Source organism: Ambystoma mexicanum, chromosome 7p, assembly GCF_040938575.1.
Source record: "Ambystoma mexicanum isolate Mex_15411 chromosome 7p, UKY_AmexF1_1, whole genome shotgun sequence".
Lineage (NCBI taxonomy): Eukaryota > Metazoa > Chordata > Amphibia > Caudata > Ambystomatidae > Ambystoma > Ambystoma mexicanum.
This window is the reverse complement of record NC_090939.1, coordinates 843,561,456-843,580,052: the sequence shown is the minus strand read 5'-3', so window position 1 is coordinate 843,580,052 and position 18,597 is coordinate 843,561,456. Positions and strand designations below refer to the sequence as shown.

Genomic DNA, 18,597 nt, shown 5'->3' with positions numbered 1-18,597 from the left:
TTGAAAGTCGAATTACAAGGCCTAATAACACACTGAACAATCTGCATGAGGGGCAAAAAGGAGCTGGGACTGAGAGTCTGGAGAAGGCAGGAGGGGCAGGAAGGGTACAGCGGTTGGTGCGCCTAAGGGGGAGAGGGGTCCTGGAAATAGGAATGAATGACATCAGGGTCAGCACTTGGAATGTTAGAGGGTGAACAGTTTTGTCAAGAGGAACAGGGTGCATACTCACTTGAAGGGGAAAGGGCTGCATATAGCCCTCCTGCAGGAGATGCACTTTACTGTGACTAGGCAAGAGACGATCAACAAGAAGTGGAGGGGCAGATGTATGGGTCGACGTACTCCGCATATGCTTGAGGTGTTCTTGTATGGGTGGCTCCCAATGTACCTTTCAGGCTGACGGAATGCAAGAGTGACAATGAGGGCAGGATGGTGGTCATTCATGCATTCTTGGGACAGGGAAATTTGTATCATTAATACGTACGCCCCGAACCATGAAGCTATAGTTTCTTCCAAGGTATTGGGCCCTAGATTGGCCCCGTATGGAGGTGCCATGTGTATATGGGGGCGGGTGATGACCTCAATTGCACGTTAGACCCTGACTTTGACAGATCGGACAACAGACACAGGGAGCAGGCGCCAGCGGCAAAAGTGTTGAGATCCCTGTTAAGGGAGTTCGTCTTGAAGGATATATGGAGGGAGCTACATGGGGTAAGGAGGGGCTATTCTTACTACTGAAACCAACACATGGTGCATATGCACGTAGATTATATGTTGACTGGGAATGAATCACTGGGTGAATTTGTAGCAGCCGAGTACAAAGCAAGGGTACTGTCGGACCATGCAGCGCTGGTAGTGGCATGGCAAAGGATCATGAAAAGGCCCCCAATTATGACATGGAGGCTGCGAGCGGAGGCGTTACAGTATGGCCCATTTAGAGCCTTCATGGGGAGAACATAGACTTTTTGCAGAAAACTGTGTGGGAAGCCTTCAAGGTGGTGATGAGAGGTGAGGCAATCTGCAAAATAGGGGGCATCTGGAGAGAGTTACTACACAGTATTGCTGACACTGAATGGAGGATGAAGGTGCTGGTGAGGGAGGGGAGGATGCCTGTGGGGGAGGCGAGAAGGAACTCATCAAGCTCCGACAGACTGGTATAGCACACTGGGAGCAGGTGGGCAAATGGGATTAGGCGAGATATCTGGATAGACTCCAGGAAGGTGGGAATAATCGAGGGAGGGTCCTGGCCTGGTTGTCGCGCAGAGGATAAGAAGGAAATGATATGCAGCATAAGGGATGAGTGCGGAGAGAAATGGCGAGCCCAGACTGAAATCAATGCAACTTTCGGTAGGTTCTACTGGCAACTGTATGGTGCAGAAACGGGAGGGGACGTTGTGGAGACTGAGGAGGCCCTAATGGATATAGAGTTCCTGCGAATGGGGCAGGAACAAGCAGACACACTAAATGCACCACTGACGGAGGAGGAACTGAAGGCTAACACACTCTCGCTACCCATGGGCAAAACGCTGGGGCCTGATGGCCTACCGGCAGAATTTTATAACGAATACGTGAATGAGCTGACGCCACATCTTTTACGGATGCTGGAAGAGGCATTTGAAGCAGGTATACTACCCACGAGTCTATGAGAATAGACTATAGTGCCGATACTCTGCTCGGGCAAGCCGTCGCTTGACTGCAGATCCTACAGACCGCCCTCTATGATAAACCAGGATTGCAGAATCCTGGCTGCCCTTCTAGCAAACGGACTCCGCAGGGTGATTGGAACACTGGTGCATCCAGACCAGACGGGATATGTCTCAGAGCGAATCTATTCCTGGAATTTGCACAGGCTACACCATATCGATAAAACTGAAGGGGCAGAGGAAAAGTATGTGGTGGTCTCGCTAGACGAGATTAAAGCGTTTGATCCGGTGCAGTGGGAGTGGTTGCTTGCAGTGCTGCGGTTCTGTGGAGCCGGCCCATGGTTTTTGAGGTGGGTACAGCTGTTCTACAGGAAGCCAATGGCAAGAGTGAAAACGGGGAAGTACATCTCGAAAGCATGGCAATTGGACAGAGGGACCAAACGGGGGTGTCCGCTTTCCTCAGTGCTGTTAATCTTGGCGCTGTAGCCTCTGGCGGCTCTCCTTAGAGCAGATTTTAAGGAGGCGGGCATACTGGTAACGGAAAACACGCACACGATTTTGCTGTGTTTGGACGACATGCTCTTATACGTGCAGAACCCTGTGGTGAACCTGCCGTATCTGCTGGAGATCCTGGATGGATTTGCTGAGTTGTCAGGAATAACAATTAGCAGGGACAAATCAAGGATTTTCCCATTGGCAGGTTTAGTGGGGCTGGGCCAGAAACGCCTGCCGAATCTAGGGCTACAATGGGTGGTGGAGACCTTCTGGTATTTGGGAGTAGATGTTTACCGTGGCCCGGAGAAGGAACAAGAACAGAACACATTGAGAGCGCTCGAGGGGGTTGAGAGATCCATGGAATTTTGGCAGAAGCAACCACTGTCCATGATGAGCCGGGCGGCGATATTAAAGATGGGGTGCTGCCGCGCCTGCTTGATCATTTTGTCAATATACCCTATGATATACCGAGGCAGTTCTATGGGAAACTGAACTCGTTGGTGAGTGGATTCATTTGTGGGAAGTGGAAGGTGCAAGATATCATTGAACACACTGTGTAGTGACAATAGAGATGGGGGTGGTGGGGATCAGATTGCCGAACTTTGAGGTGGATTACCTGGTTGGACAACAGCAGTTTTTCGCGACCTGGCTAGCAGATGAAAGCTTGCTGGACGCGGGGTTGCTGCGGGCGAGATGGGAACTATACTCTTTGAGAGATGCACTCTGGGAAGAGGACAACAGGTTGCAGGAGACATTAGTGCTTATAACTCTGGGCAGGAGAATCTGGTGCAGACTGTGGAAGACGGTGGAGAAAAGGGACCTGTACTCTGCTGACATGCCCTGGGCAGCAATTTGTGGTAAGAATCGGGGTGAGATCCACAGTCATCGGCTCCACTGGGAACCAAAGGGTATAATAACCCTGGGAGACTTATACAACGAGGGGGCATGGGTAGCATTCCCGAAATTGAGAGAGCAATACAACACTCCCAAAGGACAGTTTTTGAAGTATCATAGTTTGATTAGGATAGAGGACAGATGGCCGAGTCTGAGGGAGGGTCTGGGGAGGACGCTATGCTGGAGACTTTGTACGATGTGCGGGAAGGGGGGCACATGATGTCAAGGCTCTACGATCTGATACAAGATGCACTTGGTAAGAAAGAGCTTTGGGTTGGAACCAAGTGGGAGGGAGAACTCGGGAGGTCTTTCACAGATGGGGAATGGTCTAGAGTGCTGGGATACACAAGGACCGCATCCATGAACACGAGATTTAAGCAGACAGTTAGTCACTCATAGGGCGTACTTGACCCCACAGACTATTTCGCAGGTCCCAGCAGCAGCGGAAGATTTGGCAGGGATGTTGCATATGTGTGGGTAATGCCCAGTGATCAGGGTTTTTTGGCAGGATATAGGGGGCAGAGTCTAAGGGGGAGGAATAGATTTGGGGGAGTGGTCAGCTGAGGCATGCTTATTTGGATTGTACCCGCAGCGGCGCGGTGCATGTAGCGAAGGTGAAAGACCTCATCTGGGTCCTGGCCAAGCAACGAATTACAATAGCCTGGAAATCGCCGGAGGGCCCCTGCATAGAGGCATCTTGGGAATATTTTAAGAAGTGAGTGGAAGCTGAGACTCGTGTGGCACAGGGTGGTGTACAGGGGACAGCCAGAGGTCAGTAATGATGTGACGGCATGGAACCCACTAGTCCAAGTAATATCCTCAACTCAGAATGAAAAGACACCCTGAGGCCATCATTGCGACAGGGGTGAAGGCTTGGAGGACTGCATGAGAAGGGAAAGGGAGGAGGCGGACTGGTAGGATTGGAGGGGGTGGGTAGTTGCAGGTGGGAAGCATGCAAGTTGGGGTTATGCTCAATTAAGAAATTACTGAAAGGAAATGTAAAGAGCAGAGAACTACCGGACAATGAAACTCATCAGAGGCTAGAAGGGTGGGTGTGTGTGGGGGGGGGTATATGTGAGGCGGGAGATGGGGCGTGCCGACTGGGATCATCCGGAGGCGCCGGAGTTGGACACCAGTAGTAACATACATAATATAGGTTACCTTTGTCGCTGCTGCCTCGTGTGCTACTTCCATCACAGAAGTGTTCACTGTCTGGTACTAAAATGCAATAAAGAGGTTTTTTTTTAAATCGCTCCTGAGAAAAACAGAAAAAAATGCATTTACAAAAAAATGTAAAGTATCAAAACAAAATCAAATTTCCAGATCACATTTTCCAACACACCCATGCAATCGTCTGCAGTTGGAGGATATTAAGCAGTTTCATTTTCGTTTCATTTTGATGCATGTTGGTAGGAGTTAGGAAGAGGCACATTAAGCTTTTAAGGTTAAATTTGGTAGGTTTGATCCATAGTGCTAAAACTAAGAACATTGTACTTTGGTCTTACACCTGGAAAGAGTAGAAAGAGTAGAAAGATGGGGGTCTGCACAAAGATGAATGATGCTTTACCCCATAGAACTATTCTGTCTGAACGTTTTAGCATGGCCAAAACCTCCAATAATGTGCAATTAATTAAAGAAACTGAAGTTGGTGGATGTACTCTCTAAAGATACTACAGTACCTTTACATGCACAAAGATATAATTACGTAATTGTCGCCAGCTGAATAATCTATTGACTGCCAATCCGCTTCAACAAGTGTGTACACCCCATTGTATGGTTATGTCACTCAGGACCCAACCTAAGTTTCTTTCCTCATTTGCTTGCTGAGGTAATGCCTCTTCTCCCAGTATTAAGTGCCCCCACTGAAATTCAGTTGAATTGACCAGAACTTTGCACTCGTTCTTAGTCCGGAAAAAGACATTTTCATGCTGTGGCCGTCCAAGATCCGATTTCAATGCAATGTATTTTATCTGGCACGTGCAGTTGTACCGGCATTTGAAAGTTAAAGGCAACTGATTGCAATTTTGAAAGATGGAGAACTTTGACAAGCCTACCCACTCTAGCAATAGAATCCTTCAACCACAACGCCACCAGTGCAAAGTTGCTAGAGCCATGCAACCGAGTCACCAACATACACTTGCTAGCCATGATACTCCCAGGTACACAATATTTCAAAGCACCTATTTTGAAAGTTCCAAAAACCAATGCAAACTTTCACTTCTGGCTACTTGCCCAGGGGACAATATGTTTGATATCTTCTTGTTCCTGAGAACAAAGAACTTTTGCTAGGAGTGGGGTTATAGAAAGGCCACACCTCCTGAGATATAAATATTTATTTTATGTGCTTATAAGATGAACTGGCAGAACATTTAACTACATTTTGGAGTTACTGGTGTAAATTGTAGGGTGTTTAATGTCTCTTTTGCCTACTCCGCCTCGATCTTTAGATCTAGAGACATGTGGTGTATGCCTTGATGTGTTGTTGCAAGGCACAAGGGGTTCTTGACATGATCAGTGTCATTTGTATACACCAGGGCCCGTAAACGATTGCCGATTTTTAGGAGTGTCGCACCACTTTCTAATAAGGCATTGAGAAGGCTTTGTATAAAGCAAGAACGGGAGTGGGCGAGAATGCATAAACCCACAGGAACATTATTGGTGCATTGGCCATTTAGCTTGTAATCTCTTTTATACATTGTTTTGGTTCTGCAGTATTGTAGTCTGTGCGTTCCACACACTATACAAATGTCTATAATATGCTGATTCTCTTTGTAATTGTCGCATGTGCGATTTGACTATAATTATTTTTGTCACATCGCATCTATTAAATCATGTTTTTTGTTATTTTAAGGTTCATGTGAAAATGGCGGATGAAGCCGTGTGCGTTGGCCCAGCTCCCACCAGCAAAAGCTACCTGAACATGGATGCCATCCTGGAAGCCATTAGGAGCACTGGGACCCAAGCTGTGAGTATGAACAAGCCTATCTGCTACAGCTGTTCATTGTTTAGAAGACTGAAAAGGCCAGAGTTGGCATTTAGTACTAAATAGTATAATAACCAAACAATATGGAATATTCTGCTCCGGTTAGTTTGTGCCACGCAAATTGAATGCCACAGTCATTTTGAATGTGTCCTAAATCACTGCTAGGAATCCAAGTCTCTGGAGCACCTGGTGGTGCGGTTTGCTTTTACTGCGGCTGCTGTAGAATTCAGCTTTCACAGTGGCGAAGAAGCAGCATCCGTTAACTTCCACATTTTATGAAGAAAGAAATCCCAATTAGTTTTGTGCGTAATATTTGTAATGGTTTTGTGAAGAGTGCCAAGAAGTGTTTTAAAAATTCAGTTCCGATCATTAATGTTTTAATTATGCACACATAATTAGACTTCCAAAAAGGTAAATGATGCATCAGGCAATTATTTGTTGTTGTTTCATGTGTTGGCAAAATGTGCATTAGCTTTGTTTGGTAAATACAGGCTGTTTTCATGGGTCAAGGACTTAAAGTAAACCAAAAAAAAAGAAAATAGCTTTTTCTAGCCTGTAATGATGAATGTATAATCAAATGTTTCATCTCCTAGTGTCTAAAAGTTGTTGTGCATTCTGGTGACAAGCAGATGACTAACAACTGCAATTAGCTGAAAGAACCTCAGATAGCTTGTCAAGTTCTTTGACTTCAATGTGACAGGAAAGCTAAACAAGGAAACCTCGTTCCCAAGCACAAAGTAAATATGTTGCTGATCGTTTATAACTGGATGAAATTGAGCGATCTTGGAAAATAGTTTAAAAAAAAAAGGGTGTGCAATAATGGGCTGCTTTCCTTTTAGGTTCACCCAGGCTATGGATTTCTTTCAGAAAACAAAGAATTTGCCAGGCGTCTGGTAAGTTTTTGCTGTAGGTTTTATTACAATCGTTGATTGATTATTTTTAAAAGCACTCCCATGTACAGTAGAGTTACAACTTGCCTGGGAAACCATATTGGGGAGCTGAGTGAGGGTATGGTGACAAGAAGATTAAGTAGTTGCCAGAGGCCAATTAAGCTTTTTTCTTAGATAATGTTTTGAGATGGTAAAATACTTTTTTCTAGTAAAAAAATGTTTGAGTCAGATGTTATCGCTGTACAGATAGTCTACCATCAACTTAAAATGTTGTATTTTTAAGGTGCACGTTTTCAAATGAACTTGTTGGGTTGCTTTCAAAATTCTTTGCTTATTATGTGTAGTTACATAGTTTGCAAGCAGGTTCCTTTACAAGAAAACAATCCTGCAACAACAACCATGGAATAATTGATGGAAAGCTACAAGTTCAGAATAAAGCCTTTTCTGTAACCCTGCCTTCCCTACCCCACACACACATCTGTTTAGCGGAGGCATCATAACATGCTATTTTATGTATAAGCATATTTAATGTATATGTATCTCCTATTTATAAAAGCTCTATTCTCTTTCTTGTGTCTCAACACTCAAGCTCACTGGAAATCGAAAAACAATATGCCTAATTTCGGAGTAAGCTTGCATATTTGCACTGCTGTTGAATGCTACACTAAACGCTTTTTATCATCTGGCATCATTGGAAATATATTGATTCGGGATATGCAAATCCAGATAACTGAATGTTTTACCTGGGCTTCAGGGAGCTGGAAAACAGAAAAAAGGCCTGAAAACCAAGATGCCTGCTCTTTAGCTCGGTTTACCAACGCTCATCCTGACAATCAATTATCTGGATTGAGAACTTTATTAGCACACATTTTTTAACGAGAAAAATGTTTCATCTCCCATTGAAGGGAATATTTTAATGGAACCTCCTGGTTAATAAACGTTTTGGTTCATAAAACGTGCCAGATAATAAATCACTGGATCTTTCTTAGAATCACATAATCTTCAATATCCCCCCGTCAACCGGCTGAGAATCCTTTCCACGGTTATGTAGAGGTTTTACCATTTACATACACAAAGAACTGTGTTCATTTTAGTGATCTAGCAAAATCATTTCGAGCCTATGTACTCCTTGGCCAAAGTGATAAGTATACAAGCTCGGTCCCGGTATACCATCTTCAGATTCTGTACTGCATGTCGTGGCGCTGTGAGTCCTTGTGCCGAATTGCCACTAATTTGAGGTTTTTGTGGAGGAATATTTGCCTTTGATCTTAAAAATATTCAGTTTTCTCCTTACAGACTAGAGCTTTCATATTTAGGGATTGTAGCTGGATCAAGCTCTCATAGACCACTTTTCGGAGGGGGCTAGGCCTCTGGATTCACTTCAGGACTGTTCTGTGCGATGTTTCCAGTCTGCCTTTTATTTGACCTTCAGTTGTGGTGCCATGACTGAGGTAGAATTGTTTAAGGAGTGTACTCGTCACCAAAGAAACCTTTGTGGAAGATGAGCATGTTGAGGGTCTGTACTGCATTTATCCAGATCACTTCATGAATGCCTGACATATGCTTTAACGTTATCCATGAGGGACTAGTATAGGAGATTGGTGGTGCATGTGGTGGCAACTACTTCTAAGGCAGGTTCTGTCAACAGTGCAGCCTCTACCAGGCAAATCAGAGTTACCTGCACAAGAGTGATTTAGGTTTCAGGAACATCATGAGACAAGGGAAAAAATAGTGAAAGGTTCACACTTGACCCTGGAAGCTACGGGCAGCTCGTTTTCCTCCCTAACTGCTAAACAGTCAGCAGCCGAAGGTGCATCTGTGGGTGCTCCGGCAACCGTCAAGGGTTGACCGCTCATCCATGGGTGATTTTATCTACGTACAGTGGCAGGCATCGCTACCTCATACATGAAGATGCCAACACCAAAACTACAGTCATTAACCCTACCTTTGATGGAATAGTCATATCTGGTGTACGCCTCTAAAATGCAGTCAAAGACCTCATCTGCTCTGAATAAGCCAGAGACAGCTGAGGTACCGATTTACACACTGTAGAGAGGAAAACCATCAACACCGTTGATAGCAGTTCAGTTGATGACATTTTCACCAGCAGCCCATTGTCTGCTGCACCAAGGTGACCACAGCAGACATTTATTGCAATGGATCCATGTCGGCTGCCCCCTCCTTCTGGTGAGTCAAGATGTGTTTCCGGAGGAGTTATTAGAGTATCAGATTGATTCATATTGTTAAGGTCCAAAAGGAAAATTCCCCGATGAAGAATTATATGTGGATTCTCTGACTCTCGTAGACGAGTCACAACTGGAACCCAACTAAATGCACATTTGTGATTTATGGATATTTTGGCTAGGTTGATGCTGGGAACATAATTGAAAGGCAGACTGATGTTCCTCACAGATCCTGCCTCTCGCTGTCTGACCCTTAGTCATCAGTGTTGTTCCCTTCCAAAATAGTTGGTTTCTACATGGATTATTATATGATGAGGACACAGCGAATGCTACATACTGATTTGGGCCTCCCAGATCTCTAGAACGTCAGAACCCTTGCTGCCGCCACCTCTTCATTAAAGCAGGTCACACCACAGTGAAGGAAGAGTGGGTGATTTTCACATGAAAAACAAGCAATAAACTGCTTATAATTCATCGTCCATGTCCTGCATCTACCAAGGGGCACACCAAAGATTCTGTTGCATGAGGAGACATGTCTTGGGTATATTGGACCAGTGGTTACTTCTAGACCCTTGGATCTGTATCTGGAGCACACCATCCTTTATCAAATAGAGAGGCCCTCCAGGATGTGCTAGGGCAAGAGCATGGGAAAAGCTTGCCTTGGTGTAAGCACGTAAAAAATGTACTAAATTATTTAGCCTGTAACACCTACTGGATAAATCCACACTACATTGCTCCAAAGGATACATTTATTTTATTGTCTGAAATCCAACATGGGTCTCTGGAAGATGTTGTTAGTAAGAGCCCGAGTTCTCCCTCACTAGCACTGTACTGGGATTCCACATCATGTGTAGGGTACAAACAGTACCCAGACTATCCTAGATTGAATTCATGCTGTATTGTACTAAGCACATTAGCTTGAGGAGACTTTACTTATTGCCATTTTTTTAGATCTGCTAATATTCGTTGCTGTACTAAAGCTCTTTTAACCTGTAGGAGAACTGACAATGTGGCTTTTAGATTGTACGTTGATAAATTATTTATTTAGAGCCTGGATATTTGGAACAAAGGCAATGCAATAGCACTTTGAATCTAAAATGTAAGCTGTTGGCTTGTTTATTATGGTCACAGCTTAGCCCAAATAAATAATGTGCTTGTGTACACCGATGATTTATATTTTTGGGAGGCTGATTAACTCCCTACACTTTAAGCAGAAGGAACAAAATATTACTGAGATCATATAAAGTATAAATAGCGCTGGTACTTTATATGCCTTGCAAATATGTTTGTATAATTAGCTTATGAGTCGTTTTTATATTCTCTTATTTTCCTTGGTGATTTTGTATTTAATGATCAGTGATGATTTTTAAATAGTCCACCTTTTTTTTTTTTTACAGCGGGATGATGATTTTTACACTGCCTAATTACGTATCAGAATTGATTGAGTGAGCTGGACACTTGAGTCTTATGAAATCCTTATTAGAAATCATCGTAATTGTATTATAGGAAGTTGGTACCTTGGCGCTTTATATGTATATTGACATTTTGCTTTTGAGCTTCTGTATTTATTGAAATGTTGTCTTATGAATGACTTGTTGTGTGTACTTTTATGGCAACCTGCCGAAATAGTTTGATGGATTGATTATACTTCATCAACATGTTTATCACAAAGGGATGAATATGAAGAATAGATGGTTTCCGATGATGTACCACTGCAACTCCTGGTGAGAAATTCTCCTTAAATGAGAACTTTTCATACAAGACTTGCTGTGGCAGAACGTTTCTCGTTTCCCACAAACGAAAAGGACTGTTTCCTTTGAGAGAAGGGAACATTCTCAAAACAGTGATGGCAGTTCCCATAACTCTGGATGGTCTACGTATGACCCGTTCACCTCTCCAAAGAGACTCCAAGCTCAGCCTGGTCCCGACTTGGAGACTACGGTAATGGCGAGAAAATGTTATTCTAACACTTCATCCCAATTTTCTGTGCCCTTTGCTAAGGTGAAGCAGGACGATGGCTTAAGAAAAAAGAATACTCCCAATGAGAGCAATTACGGAGCCTGCCATCGTTCATGCTATTTTGACTGCAAAATGTGATATAAAATGGGACCACTCTTGAATTATCTCATTGAAGACAAAAAGGAGTGAGCTCAGGCAATCCTGACTGACTGGCATGTTGTGCCTCTCCCTCCTTTCAGCATCCCCGGCCATGGGGAGTTTGCTTCTGAAAGCAAGGCTGACTTGCATTTTGTGTCTCGCCTTCCTTTCAGCATCCCCGGCCATGCGGAGTGTGCTTCGCTGACTATCAACAGCGGAAGCACATTGTGTCGGATCAGTGGGTGCTCTCAAGTCCTCAATCGCATATTCTGCAATTCACTGAGTCCCTCCCCAAACAGCAGCTTTTCTCTACCCACCACCAAACCCGGACCCTATCTCTAAAAGGGGCCATGGAGAAGTTACCACTGTCTAAAAGTAATCAGAGTTTATACTCCTGGAACTTCCTGGTGTGGACAATCAAGTGGCTTATGACCGGTCCTGGACCTGTGCATTCTCAACAAACTCTTGTGGAAGGAGACTTTCTAAATGGTGACTATGTAGAAGTTTATATCTTTTTTTTTTTTGCATGAAGGCGATTTCTTCACTTTGCTTGGCATTGAAGTTACCTACTTCTGCATCCCAATCCATTAAAGGCACAGTCAATTCCTCCATTTGGTCATTTAAGGACAGAACCATCAGTCATGATCCTTCCCTTTGGCCTCGGATTGGCCCCAAGGATATTCATGAAATACTTTGTTCCAGTGTATTCTCATCTGTTGAGACAAGGTCACAACGTTTATGCATATTTGGAGGACTGGTTAATGCATGGTCCATCCAAGCAAGTCCCTTTGTTCCCTGCAAGAGGCAGCATTATGAGAATCCCAAGCAGGTCTGCAATGTACAAGAAATCAAATCTCTTACACCTCAATATTTTTTGTTTCTAGGGGCACCGTTCTACAAGGGAATAGCAAACCTGAGGCCTCTGAGAGTAGAGCTGGAACTCTATCCAGAAGTAAAAAAAAATCACTTTGTAGTTTCAAGTCACGCGTGTGCATGCTTTCAAAAAGCATCCATCTAAACCAGAATTACAGGTTGTGCGTGAGGCATCTACAAGAAGTATCTGGGGGGGAAAAAGATGGGACCTGGTTTCCAGCAATTGGAACGCAAAGATCCTTAGATTGGCCTAGTTTTCAGCAGTCCTCTTGTTGTTGAAGGCCAAATACCTGCTTGCTGGAGCCTCCTTACAAGAACCACTATTCTCAAGAATGGTTCTGACAAAAACCTTAATGGATGGCGGGGCATTTACCGGATTTACTCTGCAAGGGGCGTTTGTGTACTGTAGAGGAACTGCTTCACATCAACATACTGGAATTGTCGTTCACTGTGTTGTGAAATCCTTCCATGCCCAATTGCAGGGACATCTGGACAGGGTCCTGGCTTACAACACAGCTACAATGTTTTACATTTGGATTCAATGAGGAGCAAGCCAGATCGCCCATCCCCTCACATGAGATACAGATCCTCTTGACATGGACACTTAGATAGGACATGCTCCTGCTGTTACAACATATCTGAAGAGTCCTGAATATGATAACTGACCTACTGAGCAGATCGAGCTCTGCTACTTGTGGAAACCAAAGTTGGAGCAGAAAGTGGCATGTTTGGCATGCATCAGAATTCCTAAGTGCCTCTAGTTTGGCAGACGATTCAATCCTTGTAAAATCCTGGGGGAAGCATTCTCCATTCCTTGGAAGGTGCTATTCATCTTCCCTATGTCTCCCCTCATTCTGAAGATTAGACGCAAAATGGGGCAACATCCATGCAGGGTAATATTGGTGACTTTGGTGTGGGCCAGACAATACTTGTGTTTGGAACTTATCTGTCACTGGACAAGATCTTTGTCTTCTACCGTGGATCATTGTCGCGGTTTTATAACACAGCACACTCCAGCCAGTGACTCCTTCCCTGACAATGAATGTGGCGCACAATTAAAACGCCTTTTTCTTTAATTTACCGCGGATTCCAACCCGTCTCGCACTCAACCTTCACAAACACCCTGTGTGACAATGGACTAGGAACCAGGCAGGTGTGTATCAATAAAATATTTATTGATTCATTATTTAATGGACAAGGAAAAAAACGCAAAATAAAGCAGCCGCCAATATGTGGCAACACAAATGCAATGATTCCTACAAAACAATTGGTTCAGATATCCTGTAACAGTTTACACAGATCTTTAATGGCAAAACAGGAAAAAGAATAGTTTTTAATCAAATGATGGCACCAACATTTAACACTCCCCCTGCAACAGTCACCCCCAAACATCAGCTAACTTATTTCCTTTGAACAGAAGGCAGTGGCAAGGAGTAAGCATAGAAAGAGAAAATCGGATTTGGAATCCAGCCCACCACCCCAAAATGGGAAAGCAGAACAGAAAGTGAAAACCAGTTTTTGTGGCAAAACGGCAGAATCTGATTTTTATTATTACTCACACGGCTACTCTCAACTACTCGGGGACAGATTGAAAGGAAATTCGTGTTGCTACACTGGAAGCTTATAGTATACTAATCAGCACACAAGAGCAATGTCGAAAGAAAAGGAAGAATCGATTTCGGGGGGGGGGGAGCAAATGCAAAAGGAAAAATACAAACAGCAAATGGAAATTTGTTTCATACAGGATTCACAATGACCGGCAGCTAGGGAAGGGCTATAGCTTTCAAAATCGGTAATCGGTTTTCAAGACCAGGACAGAGGTATATAACAGATAGGATTCTAGATAAACAGGGTTGCTCTCAATGGGACTACGGTTTGGGTTTTTTAATAGGACAGATGCAAATGAGGAGTTTGTGGGGTAATGCACACATTACACAGGTAAATTTGGTTTTCAGTCACACAGAGACTAATTCCTTTGAGGCTATACTTTAATGACTATAGTTAAAGAAAGACACTAGGGACAAGGGAGTTAATTTCGAATTTTAACCAACTTTTACCATGAATGTCAATGGGGAATGAATTGATTTACTTCAAAATAATGCTAAGGATTTATACAGACAACTGAGAGATTTATCAATTTAATACGCTAACATACACAGGCTAATACAGATTCTTCTATGGGAAGGTGAATGCATTATACTGGCAATTTGGGATTTTTCAATGGGATTTTCAATTGGGTTATCTGCTACTTACGAAGTAAGCCTTGGTTTTGTATTCTGGAATGCCAGCTGGATCTTGGGACACTCTGGACAGGTAGGGCAAGGGATCTGGTGACTGCACTCTCCTGGATGGGATTTTGGACATCCAGCTGGATCTCAGGAAAGGTGTCTGGTCTTTGCACTCTCCTTGGGATGGTTCAGCAGCCTTCTCTGTCCTCCTTCTGTCTCCCCAGATTGTTTTGAGTGGGTCTGTTTGTCTCTATTAAAGTCCCCCCTTATATAGCCCAATTGACATCACTCAGTTTACAATCTAGGGGGGTGTACTCTATAATTACTCCTACCCTGGGATAGGACAGCTTACCATTCCTCTCCCCGACCCTGGCATCATTGGTTCAAGGGGAGAGAGCACCATCTGTCTGTTTGGCATTTATTACAGTTCTTTGTTCTCAGGTCAACTTTTGATCAAAACTGAGTTGTGCCTCATAGCTTCATACTTATATTCGCCACGGCCATGTGATCAAGATATACAGTTCTGTCTGGGCATGGGGGAATTGGATAAATCGATTGCCAAATCCGTATGATGTAGCATGGCCTTTTGGTGCGTTTGTTTTCATTTTCACACAATGTATAACAGTTATAAATCTGCAAACGATCAAGCATATTCATAATGTCCATCTCTTTCTTGCCACCAACTGTCATATTTCTCCCATTTTTAAATCCGCTAGGAACTAGTTTTTACTGACCATTTCAGTCCGCAAAGTCCTAGGAACATGCACTTAGCCTCTAAAAATCTGCCTGGAAATTGCATGGAGAAATGGCATGAAACGAAATTATTTCTTATTCTGAGTGCTGCGAAAAATGCCTAAATTGAAATCCATCTTTAAATGTCAATTGAAAGGATCTGTCCTCCTCTGTGGGAGGGGCGCATCATCCCCCACAGCCCACCGTCTTCCTGGGTCAGCTTGCAACCAGAGATTTTTACGACCTTCTTTGAAGTCTGTCGGTTCATCTTTAGTAGGGGTTGCTGGAAGGGCTCACCCCTCCTAGTCAAGCTCCATCCACGCTTTGCTTTCTTTGTCCTCCCTGAGCTCCTGCCTTAAAGTCTGGCAGAGCAGGGAATTATGTCACCCTTAATCACATCGCATGTTACTGCAGAATCGTTCACTGGTATGTGCGACTTTCAGTGAGAACGTGGCATTTCCTTGTGAAGTTTCCTGCTTTAGGCCAAACTGGTTTGTCTAGTGTTGTGGGCCACTTCAAAGGTGATTGGGGTCTTGTGGGGGGAAAACATAATGTACCTTGCTTTAGTCAATCTCCCCCCATCACTGATTTCCCTGAAGCGATGCTGTCTTTTTCCTTTTGGCTTTTAAAAGTCTTTTCTTTTGCTGTGTGTAATGTGCTGCGGTTCACGTGAAAGGGAAAACGAAGCAGTTTCCAGTTGGAGTGATGAATTTCTTGCCCCTCATTTGAATGAATTAAAAGTAAAACAAAGCAATTTTTGGATGTAATGCATACCTCTTGTCATTCAGATGAAATCGGAGCAACGCAGGGCTGTTTTCAGTGAAATGCTTAATTTTTTGTCATTCAGATGGAATGAAAGCAACACAGAACCTCTTTTGGTGCAATATTTTTTTACTTTTTGTCATTCAGATAGGATAAAAGAAATGTTTAAATGCTTGCCACACATGTGCCAGGGAAATAAAAGCACAGCTGTTTTTGGTGGCATTGTTTAATGCGGATTTTCAGGTGCCAGGGATTTCTTTTTAGGGCCTGTAAATGCACCCCATATCATGACCTTCTATTGAGAAAGCAAAGGCACATTCTTCACATCAAACTTGCATTTCTCAACCTGAGAGCGTGGTCCCCAAGTGCACAGAGTTCTGACAGTTTGAAGTCAGGATGTCCCTACATTCTTGAGATCTGCCAGGCCTTTGTCTAATAAAAGAAATACAAAAGGTGTTGTCACTGTTGTGTTCATTGAGAGCTATGCCCTTTTACCTGCTTTCCTCATTAGGCTTTGGCAAATATATTTTGCTTGGAAACAAGTGGCTAAGTCCACACATCCATCAAAGTCTGTATGTCCGGCAATTTCATGCTTCACCAAATGCCCAGGGATTTTGATTGCTTTACTCCAAAAGAATAATCAAAGAATATCTGAAAGGTGTATGCAGAAAGTTCCCCAGATCAAGAAAATCTCTCCTGCTTGTTGATGGGATGCATTTGGGTCTTAGCTAATGGTGTCCCCCTTCAAGGACCATGCAAATGGCTGACTTTCATATTTTCTTTTGAAAGGCTGCTTCCATCCTTGCAGTTTCTTCAGCATGGAGAGTTGGAGAGAACCAGGCGTTTGCAGTTAATGAACTGCTCACATGGTTCCATAAATATAAAACTGTGTTGTGAACCAATATCCAGTTTCACGTGAGTTGCATGTGACTAAATCTCAACCAACCAGTTGTTCTGCTGATTTTCTTGGACAATCCCTGTTAAGCAGCTGAATGATTGCTTCTTTCTCTGAAAGTGAAACGATCTTTGAAATATTAAATTGCACTGAAGCAATGTCTTTCTACTCGGCTCTTGGTGTCCTGTGGTTCTAATGGCACTGTCAAAGGGATTTCGAAGTCTGCCATAGATGGATGATTGGATGGATAAAGGCATGCATTGGATTTTAGCTCAAATCTCTGAGATTTCTTCATGAAAGTGTCACGGTGCATTCCACCATAGGGCTGGCAAAAGCGATGCTCACCGGATTTCTTCTGGAGAACGTATGCAGGGTTGCAATGTGAAAGGTTACCCATACTTGCACAGTGTATTACTGTCTGGAGACGCATGCCAGAGAGGAGACTAGGTTCTTGAGTTCCTACCGTAAGGTGAGCTTCACTCCGCCGTCCCTTCATCTTTAACGTCCTTTTGCGTGCTAACTCCTTTAATAGATTTGCATGCTCTTGAATAGATTTTAAAGATGTAATGCTGGAGAAGAAAAGGTTACCTGTCACTACAGTTCCTTGCCATTGGTGTCTTTCATAGATTCACATGGGACCCTCCCTCCTATCCAGAGGAGGCTTGTCCTCTATACATGTAATGTGTGATTGTGCTACTAAGCAAGGTCACACGTATGTGGGTTGTGACCGGCCTAGTCGGGCAAGTGGGCTCTTTGCTGACAACATACAAACCCACTTGATAATAAAGCTTCAGGTCATCTTATCACTCCTCTTTCCTGGATCTCGCTCCTCCCCGAGTCCGGGAATAGTGGCAGGAGTTGATGCCTGGTAGGAGATGAAGGATGGGGTGATCAGTGAAGTAAAGGGGGTCAAATACCCATAACCCCAAAGAAAGAGTAGTTTGGCTACCAATTCACAAGTAAGATCTGGTGAATGCATCTTTAGAAATAAACAGTCAAGGCTGCAACCAATGATGGTGCAAGGCAAGACACTATTATCTGTACACCAGCATATTGCTTTGTAATACAAGATACGCTGTGGGTCTAAACGGGCCATAAACCACATACGAATTAGCAGTCCAAGTATGGACCCCAAATGCCAGAATGCTTTTGCTTTCTAAAATAGGTTCCAGTCCTATCTGACGTCTGCAAATCCCAGAATGCACCTCTGACTGTATGTAGAGCAGTGCTTCCTGATTTATAACGGTGTAAGGTCTGAACTTGTGGAGGTGCCTAAAGCCCCGAGCAGTCTGCAGCCCGATAGCTGAAAATAAAAACTAAAGTGTGCACTAAATGAACAAAGAAACAAAAGGAGAGCTTACTCAACAAATGTGCAGCGTGATCATGAGCTGCATGATCCAGAACATTAGGCAAGCAAAATAGGCAGGTGCTGGCAGAGGTGCCATGCAGTCAGGCCTCGCATGGCAGCAACCCCAAATTGCTGCAATCCCCTCCCCTCATTCCAGAGGGTATTGCAATGAGTGGCAGATGCCAGGACCCAGCCACACAGGGAAGCTTTGGTCAAGGTTGAGCGGTGCCAATCACGACCCCTCTGGCAATGTAATCCATGTAGACCAGAGGGCTCCAGGCCATGCCATTGCTACACAACTATACATGCACATTTATGCAACTAGTGTTTGAACGCAATAGGAGCTGGGCAGCATCATATAGAAGTTCATATATAACATTGTACATAGAAGTAAGGTTTTCTGTTTTCAGTGTTTTTCTAATTCCAGGGATGTTTTTCCAGGGTTTTCAAAATTCTTATTTGTGTCCATCAGTGCTTACGCATTGTTTCCCCCTAACTGTTTTTAGACTGTAGAGAAAAGTGAATCTTTTTTTGCTGCATGAATATTGTGCATACTACTTTTCAACATTACAGATTT

The 18,597-nt window shown here is 43.7% G+C and overlaps 1 protein-coding gene across 1 annotated transcript in view; it reads left to right on the top strand.

Annotated features, from left to right (window-relative positions):
• The window catches only part of PCCA (propionyl-CoA carboxylase subunit alpha), a 3,020,006-nt gene that overhangs the window by 545,571 nt on the left and 2,455,838 nt on the right, over positions 1-18,597 (top strand). The window contains exons 5-6 of the mRNA XM_069637005.1: positions 5,881-5,994; positions 6,852-6,905. Coding sequence (XP_069493106.1) covers positions 5,881-5,994; positions 6,852-6,905 — 168 coding nt within the window. The remainder of the gene's footprint in view (positions 1-5,880; positions 5,995-6,851; positions 6,906-18,597) is intronic.